The following is a 12,839-nucleotide window of genomic DNA, read 5'->3' as shown; positions in this document are numbered from 1 at the left end:
CATAAGACGCTGACATTTTACCACTGTCACTGATTGCAAATTCGTTCCCTATGAGACCATCGCACCTCAACATCGACGGTTGATTGCCGTCCTGCGAATTAAGCCACCGATAAAACAGCGTGAGGAACGCACTGGCTCGCGGCGCTTCAAATGGTGGCGATCTGGTGAGAAGAAAGAAAAAACGATCTCACTCATACGATTGTCGACCATTACGAATGTGGAAGAATCATGGAACCAAATGAAAGACACAATCCACAACAAAGCGGCCTCTGCAACCCTCGGGGTCACCAAGCCGGGTAAGCGGTACATCAACCGAGATACTTGGCTTTGGAATGAATGATGTTGAAATGGAGGTCCGTGAAAAGAAACGCCTCTATCACAAATTTCTCGACGAAAAAACGCCTGCTAATTGGCAAATTTATAAGAATGCCAACCGGGAAGCATAGAAAGCGGTCGCTATCACCCGAGCGAACCATTACACAAATCTTTACGATAAATTGAACACTCGGGATGGCGAGAGAGATCTGTATCGACTTGCTAAAAGCCGTGATGAACGTACACAGGATATCGAACACTTCTGTTGTGTTAATGACAAGAACGGTACTTTGCTTACCAACCGTCGAGCCGCAACGGATAGGTGGCGAGGATACTTCGAGGAGATTTCAACTGAAAAATTTGCTCATCCTCCACTTCCACAATCATTGCCGACATTCGGACCAGTTCCACCTGTCAGCGCAACTCCAGTTAACCCGTTGGGGAGTTCCGTCCCCACGTACTCAAGGAGGGTGATCAGACCCGAGTCTGCAAGGGATTGATCTGAAGTGGCTCTGCCACGAAGCCTCACCAGAGGTTATCTGGTACCATGGGAATCGGGACGACCCTCTGAGAGAATATGCTCCAGGAGAATTCCTGGAGAATGTGTTCTCGGCCCGTTTAGTTGCGGTTGGCCTCCTAGTGGGAGTTTCATGGTGGTTGTGGTTATGCCTACATCGCGGGCGGAGCTCCTCGGAGCTCAAGCGTGGAGTTGCGCTGTACAACTCGGGTGCCGTACCCCTTAGTTGCGGCAGAGGTGTTAGAAAGGCCTCGCATCCACTGTTATGAATGCTGAGCCTGCACTCAGTATAAACCAGGATCGCTGTACTTGCATGGCGGGGCTCTGATTGTGGTCCTAAAATCAATCCGTGTCCGAAGAGGACCGTGCGATTATGCCTTCACGGCAGGTACTCACGTTAAACCCCCCCCCCCCCCCCCTGTCATGTGTCAGCGCAATTGAAGCCACAGGACCTGACGACATCGCATCTGAGCTCTGGAAAGCGAAGAGCTGGGACCCAACACTGTGGCTCAGTGAATTTTTTAATCGAGTTATTCAGTGAGGAAGAACACCTGACTGGCAAGAAAGTACCACTGTCCCAATATGAAAAAAGAAAGGTAGTCCAGCAGAATTGCGGAACTACTGACGCAATACACGCTGCGCGGTTACTCATGGTGAAACACCGTGAGAAGCATCGCCCTCTTTATATTGCCTTTCTAGATTTAGAGAAAGCGTTTGACCGTATGCCAGACGAACTCATCTGGTATGCTCTACGACAACACTTCGTGCCAGAAGAACTCGTGCGCTGGGTTCAATTGCTCTACGACGATCCGAAAAGTAAAGTTCGAAGTATGGCGGGTGTATCAAAACCACTTCGTGTCTCTTTTGATGTTCATCAAGGAAGCGCCCTCTCACCACTCCCCTTTATTCTTGTTATGGACACCGTCACACGGGATATCCAACGTCCAGCAGCAGATGATGTTTTCCTAGCATCTGATAAGAAAAATGATCTCGAGCAACTTGTTCAAAAATGGAATGATCGCCTCATGCAACACGGTCTCAGATTGAATTTAAACAAAACTGAATTTTTGACGACCGATCCCCATGAAACAGGCACAATCACTGTCAGCGGCAGTGATCTGCCCAGAACTGAGCGATTTAAACACGTCGGGTCAACGTTATCAGCAGTTGCGTTATGAAATTGCTTCTTGCTTCTTTGTGATCAACGTATCAACGAACGTCTTAAATCTAAAATTTACCGCAATGTCATCCGTCCTGTCGCATTCTATGGTTCTGAGTGTTGGCCGACTATAAAAGACAATGAACCACGTCTTGCGGTAATGGAGACGAAGATGTTACGTTGGACTAGTGGCGTGACACGTTTTGATCACATCCGAAATAAGGATATCCGCGATCGTTATGGGATTGCACCGATCGTGGAAAAGTTGCGAGAGGGACGTCTTCGATGGTATGGTGCTAACGAGAATTCACTTGCCAAGATTGGTCTGAACATCGAAGTCGATGGTAAACGACCAAAAGGCAGACCTAAACAACAGTGGCTTGATACGCTAGATGGGGAGTCGAAAGCCTCGAGATTGCACCCAGATCAGGCATTCGATAGAGCCAAGTAGCGAAACCGATCACGATGAGCCGACCCCGCTTGTGAACGGGACAAAGGCTAAAGAAAAAGAAGAAGACTTTAATGGTATTGATTTTCTTTAGTAACGCCTATCGAAGCCTGATAAATTGTGTACCGTGTCTCAGTACACATACCAAAACTCAAGCTGAATTTTCATCCCTTCCGGCTACGCGAAATCCTTTAGGTACATTATCTTGAACAAAAATAAATTAAACACTTTTATTACTCTTAAATGGTATATATTTCTTCCATTCTGATGGCAATCATAATAAAAATATTTCCAGAACGTGAACCTGCATTCCATCCCCTATGAATTGAATGACAGCCATTAAAGGATATATGAATGCGGACAATGATGAATTAAATTGTATTTCTGAATACTTTTAATTGCTTTTTGTCGATTTAAATTTTAATTCTCCGACACTAGGCCGTGGATTTGTTCTGCTTGTCCACATACTCTTTATTCACCTGCGTGAATGGTGTGTCGTCGATTATTTCATTTCCAAAGTACACAGTTATTGGACAATATAAATTCCAAGGCTTATCTTTTTTCCCAGAATATACTTTTCCTCTATTTGCCATGCAGGTTAAATATTGAGCCTAGGAAATATGGAATATCAGAATATAGTGTGCAGGGAAAAGGACGACCAATGAATTATGAGTTCCTTTTTTAACTCTCGGAGTATAAAAGGCTCTTGGAGTGTCCTCTAACGTATGTGACATTCACGATTTCAAAAACAGATTAAATCAATTGGTTTGGGGGGATTCGCCTCAGGAAAAGATATCTCTACAAATCCATCCCCATCGTAATTTCAACGGGAAGCAGTGTTTCATTCCATTCAGATCAATATTTTCGTGTCTAATCCATCATTTCCCAATTTTTCTATTTACAGGAAGCCTTCAAATTGTAAATAGTAGTGAAGTGGATCAAGGTAAATACGAATGTGTTGCGGAAAATTCAGTAGGAACAGAACATTCGAAAGCTACATCCCTATATGTGAAAGTTCGTCGAGTACCACCAACATTTTCCCGTCCACCTGAACCCCTGAACGAAGTGATGCTTGGAGCGAATTTGAATCTATCGTGCGTTGCGGTTGGGTCACCGATGCCCCATGTAAAATGGATGAAAGGTAGGTTTCTGCATGATATTTGGTCGGGCTTTCATACGTAGATAAAATTACGTTCCGGGCGAGATTTCAGGCTTCTGTTAAATAGATACATGGTCTTTACTGGACTAACATCGACTACCAAGTAAACACTACAGGCCACGGGGATGATTTATTTAATGGGCCTTCTGCATATTGGCTTGGATAAATATATCATGAGGAGTATACGGTACTTCACAGGACAATGAGCCTCTAAAACTAGATTTGGAATGGATTAATAGCTGTTCAAATGATGCCATCTTTTTTAAAAATATGAAAGCTAGAAATTGGCATCGTAGTTTCTACCAATTCAATAGAATGATTTTTATGGTTTTGTCCAAAGCAAAACCTTATTAAAATCCGATTCTAAACCGATTTGAACGAAATTTGGTGAACACATGAGAACTATAAAATCCCACGCGTTCAATAAGTGACATAAAAGGCACCATATATGCAAAATCTTTTTTCATCGAATATAGTCATGGGGGTGCGATATAATATTTTCCGAAACTGATATTAGTTTTGACGGGTATAGTAAAGGGCACGAGTAAGGAGTCAAAATGTGTACACTTACAGTAAGATAGGACTCATTTTCGGAAACTACCCTATCCAAAAATCCGAAACAAATCAGGATGGTGCGTTTATGAAAACTAAGCCCCAAAATTTCTCCCATTCCGACATCTGCTCAAATATACTTACTAATTGTATATTATAAACTTTTAAAAATTGACTAGAACCCTTAATTTCATCCCAGGAGTACCAAATTTTGCACCAGCATAGAGGACAATGTCTTCCATACGCACGCCAAATCCAGCCATTAGTGCCACAATTATAGCAGTTCAAACATATCATGCTGACGTCATAGTTAACGAGAATAATTGACATTCAAGTGAAATATTAAAGTCTCAGATATGAAGAAGTTCCTTCTTCTCCTCAGCCCTTTTACCCTCTGCAGCTATTAAGTGCGTCCTTTTAAACATTTTGATTGCAAACAATATTCAATGTCTGTCTGTTTATCCGTCCGTCTGTCTTTCTTTAAGTAGGTGGAAATCTTTAAAATCTTTACCCATTAAAACCATCCCCGACTCGCCTCCCCCCTCGTACCCTGTGGAACCACCTTTACGGGGCTTAATTTAGCTTGGCCTCCTTCCTTCTATCCCTACCTTGTAATGATATAAGTGCGAATAGGAGATCAAGTCGATCATCCTGAGTGGCCGATGACGACCTAGAGGGCAGAGCTATCCTAAAAATCTAAACAAATTGGCTAAATTGACCGTGAAGGTCCGCCCACAAAGATTGAAGCTCCATCAAAGTGCACGGTCGACACGTTCTTGCACGCCTCTGTGCTAGTCAGGCTCGGGAATGTGGGGGGGGTCCTTTGAGCGCTTTGATCCTCACGCTTCATTACTCAAAACAACGTGTCTATTCCGAGGAGGATTCGAAAGGGAGGAAGTCCTCAAACTACTATTGCACTATTTATGCATTAATATTCATTGTTCCAATCAATTTCATAACAATAATTCAAATAAAGAAAATGAAGATAAAATTCAACGAAGGAAAAGAAAATAAATAAAAGAAAAACAAGAAAAAAAATAAGAAAATAAGAAAAAGAAAAATGAAAACAATAACTCACCCAGGACGTCACTCCGAGCTCGGATTGCGGCTGGTGTACAAAGTTCTAAAAACAATTTTATAAGGAAAACGATTATAAAAAAAATAATTCATTTATATATAAATATTATTAGCAGGCGTATTGCTTAAACTCTTACGTAAACGATTACTCATATTATGCTAGAATCCACACGTTTCTTAGCTGTACACATCGGTCTTTTCCTATTAGCGAAGATCTTTCTGGGATTTCTCCACAATGTTTGACACTCACGATCAATCCCGTCACAAAGTAAAGCACTTCACCTTCGTCGGCCTGAATTTATTCATAATAATTCCTTCCAACTGTCACTTCTTCTTTCTTTTCCTTCTTCCCTCCCGTCTGGGCTGCTTCGCCTCCTTTCCCTTTTTTCTCTCCTGGCGCACCGCTTCAACACCTTCTTCTTTTCTTCTCCCTAGTCTCACTTCGCGGCTCTTCCCCGGTGCTCCTCCAACCTTCCACCTTCTCAGCAAGCCAAACCGTAACTCCCCGTTCTTTTTTCCTCGCGCACCGCTGAAGTTCCCGCTACATAGCCTTTCTCACTCCCTAGGCAATGTTGCGGCAACATGCGCATGCGCCTGCGGATGCGGCAAATCATTCGCCTCTTGTCAAGATCAATTCGCTCGAATGCATTCAATTATCTGCAATCTGCGGCGAACATTAAGGCAATTGCACACTATTAAATGCATTGTTTAAGTAAATTAATTAAGAAAGAGCCGAATGAGATTCCGCTCCCGTCGCGTAGCCGCGGTCACTACAACCTCCATCATTTCTTCTGCTTTTCGCTGTTCATCCTATGTTTCTATAATCATGAAGTTGATCGCATCCCAATCCTCCTGGCAAGCTACCATCCTCCGGACAAAATTTTCTGGTGACAGAACTTCACTCAGAATTTCCTCGATGTTCCTCCCACGAAGTGAGGACATTGGAAGAATACGTGCGCTGGGCCCTCTGGGACCCTGTCGCAGTTTGGATGGACGATTTTCTCTATGGCCGGTGAGAAATTGGGTGAGATTATAATTGATCTTCTCATACTTTCTCTCTAGTCACTCCCCGATTAAAGGGATTAAGCTGTAAGCCCAAATACCTTTTTCTGACTGGTCCCATCGCTGTTGCCTACTCATGGACCCATTCATGGGTTTCTACCTATCGCCTTTTTTCACCTACGATAAAGGAGTTGTTATATATATTCATCATCTCGTCTGCTAGGATGCCAATCGGCATCATTCCAGAGATAACGAACGCTGCATCATCTGAGACGGCCCTGAAAACAGAGCACACCCTTCATACTGTTCTTCTGCAGACCGCGTGCCCGGATGACTCAAATGGTTAGACCGCTAGGCTATCGTAGGGACAGGTCGCGGTTCAAATCTCACTGGTGGCAGAGGGATTCATTATCGTGACTGGATATCGGATGCTAGTGGACTTAGCTGTGAGTCAAATCAGGGTATTAATCTCAAGCGAGCGCAATGCCGACCATATTGCCTCCTACAGTGTACTGTAGTGTATTGTTACGCTCTTAAATGAAGTGCTCTAACACACTTCAAGGCCCTGATCCAATATGGATTGTTGCGCCAACGAAGTTGAGTTTTCCGTCTGTCATCACTCCCAATTCTAATACAGACATAATTTCTCTTGCGGTGCTTAGCGATGAGGACCGCCTCCGTCTTTTCCTTTGCGAGTGCTATTCCAGCACTTTCTAACCAAAAGAGCGAATAGCATCGAATTTGATTAAAGTGAACAAAACTCGCTCGAAACAGCGTTGTTTTCGGGAAAACGTTCCTGAAGGACATAAACTGTGTTGACTTTAGGATAAATTTGAAGTATTAACTTGAGTGTGCCGCAACAATGTTAAAAAAAAATTTCTTATTTTTTTTTTATTATTTTATTTCTTCATTTTCTTATTTTTATTTTTAGTTTTTTTTTTGTCATTTCTTTATTTTTCTTTTTTCTGTACTGAATTGATATCTGCCTGAAGATGGCAAAGTAAGGTGGAAACCTCAGAGACCGCGCATCACAATACGTGATCCGCCGTTGATCCTCCTTTTCGATCGCGGCATTCGGGTCCGGAGTTTTACGGCTCCACAAGCGTAGTCGAGTCGTTCTTTTTGTATGTCCAGGAGTAGCTCACGTGTCGTTTATTTCGATTTATTTCGTCGATCTCTGTGTTCGTGTTTATTTTTTAGGAACCGGTGCGGACCCATGTATTGGAAAAAACACGTGAATTTTTGTGAAATGACACGTGTTCGCAGTTTGCTCTGGATAGATACCACCATGGAGTTGATCGCATCCCAGTCTTCTTGACATGTTAGCATTCTTCGCATCAGATTCTCTGGTACAAGCACCTCTCCTAGAGTCTCCTCTAGGTTCTTCCTTTCCTCCACAAACCTTGGACAGTGGAAGAATACATGCTCTGGGTCCTCTGGGACTTCATCGCAGTTTGGACAGTCGGACGAGGTATCCAGTTTAAACCTGAACAGGTACTGGCGATATCCTCCATGCCCCGTGAGAAACTGAGTAAGATTATAATTAATCTCACCGTGCCGTCTCTCCAACCACTCCTTGATGGCAGGGATGAGCCTGTGTGTCCACCGACCCTTTCCCGAGCGTTCCCAACGCTCTTGCCATCTATTTAACGATCTCTCCCTTTCGGCGTTCTTCGTCTGCGATAAAGGAGAGATATACTTCGCATTATATATATTCGTCACCTCATCTGCCAAGATGTCAATGGGCATCATTCCAGAAATGATGAATGCTGCATCATCTGAGACTTCTATAGACTGAACTCAGTTTGTTACCGTTAAATGTAACCTGCAATGCCTTTCCCCAAACTGGAGCTGCATAGAGCAGGATCGAACTCACTACCCTAGCTATAAGCAACCTAGAAGCATGCCGTGGCCCTCCCACGTTCGGCACCATTCTTGCCAGGGCCACACTCGCAGTGGATGCTTTGTCATAGACATACTGCACGTGTGCCTTATAGCTAAGCTTCCCATCTATCATCACTCCCAAGTGTTTGATCGCAGGCTTAAAAGTGATGATATGATTCCCAATTTGAATACGGGCAAAATTTCTTTTACGGCGCTTGGTGATAAGGACTGCTTCCGTTTTTTCCTCCGCAAGTGTCAGACCAGAACTCTCAAGCCAACCCTTAACAGCACTGATCGCTTCGCATGAGTATAACTCAGCATCTTCGAGATGCTTTGCGACAACAACCAGCGCTATATCATCGGCGTAGCTCACCACCGTGGCTTCCTCCGGAAGGGGAAGATTAAAAACATCGTTGTACATGATGTTCCACAGCAGTGGGCCCAGTACGGAGCCCTGTGGGACACCCGCGGAGACAACGTACTCTTGGGGTCCGTCATCGGTGCCATACCAAAGCCTCCGTTCTTGTAAATAGCTGTTGACAATAGCTGCAAGATAAGCGGGAACACCAATCTTCGCCAGAGATTGCCGTATTAGGTTCCAATTGGCCGAATTGAATGCATTTCTCACATCCAGGGTCACCACTATGCAATATTTGCTAGTACTGCCCCTTCCGTGGATTGCATCTTCGGCCAAGCCAGTAACCATTTTGATGGCATCAATGGTTGATCTGGACTGTCTGTCTGCCTGTCCGTTACACGCATTTTTCTCGGAGACAGTTATAGCAATTGACACCAAATTTGGTAGAAAGGTGGGAACTGTGAACGCTCATGCATACAGTGAATTACATCCTTTTAGGTTTAATTTAAGGGGGGGTCCCCATACATGCAAAAGGGGGGTGTTTTTTCATCAAATATAGTCATGTGGTGTATCAAATTAAAGGTCTCGATTAGTACTTTTCAAAGCCGATCTTAGTTTTGACATTCGTTGGAAGGATGGGGAGCGTGGAGGGTTGAAAGTGATCATTTCTTTAAGGGGGCCATTCTCAGAAACTACCAAATCGAAAAATCTGAAAAAAATCAGGAGGCTGCCACTATATGGTGCCTGGGCTCCGAAATACCTTCCATGCCGATATCTGTTTAAATAAAGTTAATAATAGTATATTACTACAATTTTTTGTAATTGGTTAGAAACCCCCCTTAAGTTCATCCTAGTACCATGAAATTTTGCAATGATATAAGCTATAATATAGAGCATGATCTTACCAGCTTCCAGTTTCCCGACTTGTTTCTCATTACACGAGCGGTCGAAAACTATATCGAAAATTTATTTTCAACTATATGACCAGCATTTTCTTTACGAGTATATTTTACTTCCTAGGCGCCCAGGACTTAACACCTGAAAACGAAATTCCTGTTGGCCGTAATGTTCTTGAGCTAACAAATATTCAACAAAGTGCAAACTATACGTGTATAGCTGCATCTTCTCTAGGACAAATCGAGGCTAATGCTATGGTGAAAGTGCAATGTAAGTAGAATATCTTATATACTTCCGGATTAGAATCGTAAAAAAAGTTTTCTTTTCTCTTTAGCATTACCTACTGCACCTACAGATGTTCAAATATCAGAGGTTACTGCAACATCGGTGCGTTTGGAATGGTCGTACAAAGGACCTGAAGATTTACAATATTATGTTATCCAATATAAGCCGAAGAATGCGAATCAGGTAAGATCGTTTTATAGATTAGTATCTCGGATGTGGATGACGTTAGCACTTTTCAAAGGTTTTTTAGGTTCTTGAGCTCCTTTGATAATGTGTATCAAAATGGCTTATCTGGACATATAATCCTTTTTATATGATTTTCTGGGAAACTTCCAAATTTGTTCCAAAGTTATGGACCAGTCGTCCTGAGAACCAGCCAAAATTGATATTACTGAAACATTTGCTCAAATTGGACTTCCCAGCAATAGACCTTATTTCACTGTCTGCCCACCTGTCAGACATACCTCTCTAGAGAGCATCTCGATTAGTAATTTTTCAAATAGTTGACGTTGATTGCAAATTAGCGCGGTGGAGGATCATAGAAAAAGCCTAAAGTGGTACAGAACTCTTTGTAAAAAAAAGACTCAACCAAGGAAGAGGGACTTAAATTTATCATTATATGTATGCATAAGATCTGGTCAAAGGGTAGTATAGGTCCCAGGGCGAAAGGTAGATGGGTACCCACGATAGAGCATAAAACCTGAGAAACGCCTGCTGAACTAACATCAACGCTGGGAAATCTTTCTTATCGAAAAACTGCAGACGGAGAATGATGAAGGCGAGTCTCCCGCGCCTAAAAACGGGAAAAATTGTACCAACTGGTCCTCCAGGTTGGGGGTTGGGTAAGGCTGACAACCTTACATGGAAAACAACTTGTTACGAAGCCACAACAGAAGCCTCGGACTGGACGGATCACACAACGACGAACCCGGCAACGAAAAAGAAAAACCGATTTGCGCATTTTCTCGTGGAACGTGCGCTCCCTGTACAGAGATGAAGTTGCTGAGCAGCTAGCCGATATCCTGTCCCAACATAGGGCTGATGTAACAGCGTTACAGGAGATGCGTTGGACAGGGACCGGTTTTCTGGAGAAAAGTCGCTACACCATATATTATAGTGGCCATCCAGTAAACCATGTGCTCGGAGTAGGTTTCTTAGTCCCTGCTTTTATTGGCTTTGAAAACATAAGCGAACGGCTATGCACTCTGCGCTTGTATGGCAAGTTTAGAAATATAAGCCTCATTAACGTTCATGCCCCTACAGAGGAGACTGCAAAGTCGGAGCAGGATACCTTCTACGAGGCAGTAGAAGGAACCCTCGAAGCCTGTCCCAGATAGGATATCAAAATCATACTTGGGGATTTTAACAGCCAAGTAGGGAAGGAGCGATACGTTGGCTCCCATAGCTTACACCAAATTACAAATGACAACGGACTGCGGATCATTCAATTAGCAGTATCACACGAAATGGTTGTTGGAAGTACCTGGTTTGCGCGGAAAGCGGTCCACAAATATAATTGGGTCTCTCCAGACGGGACCACTTTCAATTAAATTGACCACGAGTTGATCGAACGCCGCCACCTCTCAGCCTTAATGAATGTCAGAACATATACGGGGCCAATGTAGACTCGGATCACTATCTCGTTGGCATGGTGCTCCGAGCCCGAATAACAACACCATCCAGAATCCCCTCTGACAATCAGGTGGGAGTTAACACTGAAGCCATTCACAATACAGCCCTCCGCAACACCTATCAGAGGGAAATGGATGCCGCAATAACCGCAGTCAACAGAGATCCTGGAAATGAAGCATCAACAAATGATCTTCACAATCATTTGAAGAACGTTATCATAAATACGGCCACAAAGATACTTGGCCCCAGCCGCAAAAAGAGTCGGAACGGCTGGTTTGACGATGAGCTAGCAACGGAACGGAAGTAATGCTGCATACCGAGTAATGTTGCATTCTCAAAGAACGCGGGCACGCGCAGAGACTTATCACGAACTCCGGCGATCGGGGAGCAACCGCACCAAGCGCGCAAATTTTAACAACAAGTCAGCACGATGAAGCCTTATACACATCGATGTTCATCCTGCCGAGACAAAGAGGGAAATCTGATTTCCAACAGAATGGGCATATTGGAGCAATGGGTTGAGTACTTTGATGAACTACTGAACAACCAGAAAATCGGCGAGTTAGAGATCCCGTCAATTGAAGACGACGGACAAATACTGCCACCACCAGGTATAGAAGAAAAAGTCCGTGCAATTCATCGGCTTAAAAATCATAAGTCGCCAGGAGCCGATGGAATTACAGCCGAATTGGTTAAATATGGAGACGACCAGTTACACCAAGTGGTTCATCAACTTGTGCTCAAAGTATGGAACAGCGAATCTATGCCTGACGATTGGCAACGAGGCATTATCTGTTTCATACATAAAAAGGGAGATATCACACAGTTCAGCAATTATAGAGGTATCAAGGTGCTGAGTACCATCTATAAGATATTCTCCACTATCTTGCTAGGCCGGATAGCCCCATACGTCCAGAACATCATTGGCCCATACCAAAGAGGCTTCACTCCAGGCAAATCAGCAACAGATTAGATTTTCTCTGTGCGACAAGCGATGGAAAAACTGTTCGAATATGGACGTTAGTTGCACCATCTCTTTAAAACTGTCTATGATAGCATAGCTAGGGTAAACGTGTACACAGCCATGAAAGAATTCGGTATCCCAACGAAATTGATAAGACTGACTAGGCAGACCCTGACCAATGTGCGAGGCCAGATAAAAGCAGCAGGATCACTCTCAAGACCATCCGATATCAACAACGGTCTACGACAAGGGAATGCGCTATCATGCGTCCTCCTTAACTTGGCCCTCGAGAAAATGATCCGTGATGCTGAGCTAAATTCAAGAGGTACAATCCTCTTTAAGTTCACCCAACTACTGGCCTATGCTGACGATATCGGGATCATAGGAAGAACGACTCGAGACGTACAAACTGCCTTCATCTAGATCAAGCAGGCAGCACGAGATCTTGGGCTGCACATCAATGAAGGCAAGACAAAATACTCGTATATGGTGGCAACATTAGCACCAAAAACCAACCAACCAACAACATCAAACTGCACTGGTCAAACAGAAAGAATAAAGATAGGAGACTGCAACTTTGACACCGTTGA

The 12,839-nt window shown here is 43.6% G+C and overlaps 1 protein-coding gene across 15 annotated transcripts in view; it reads left to right on the top strand.

Moving 5' to 3' along the window:
• The window catches only part of LOC119652655 (tyrosine-protein phosphatase Lar), a 994,202-nt gene that overhangs the window by 885,219 nt on the left and 96,144 nt on the right, over positions 1 to 12,839 (top strand). For all 15 annotated transcript variants that reach the window (XM_038056909.1, XM_038056910.1, XM_038056920.1 and 12 more), the window contains 3 exons: positions 3,344 to 3,580; positions 9,492 to 9,638; positions 9,703 to 9,836. In XM_038056909.1, the coding sequence (XP_037912837.1) occupies positions 3,344 to 3,580; positions 9,492 to 9,638; positions 9,703 to 9,836 (518 nt within the window). The remainder of the gene's footprint in view (positions 1 to 3,343; positions 3,581 to 9,491; positions 9,639 to 9,702; positions 9,837 to 12,839) is intronic.

Source organism: Hermetia illucens, chromosome 3, assembly GCF_905115235.1.
Source record: "Hermetia illucens chromosome 3, iHerIll2.2.curated.20191125, whole genome shotgun sequence".
Classification (NCBI taxonomy): Eukaryota; Metazoa; Arthropoda; class Insecta; order Diptera; family Stratiomyidae; genus Hermetia; species Hermetia illucens.
This window is presented reverse-complemented; position numbering and strand designations above follow the sequence as displayed.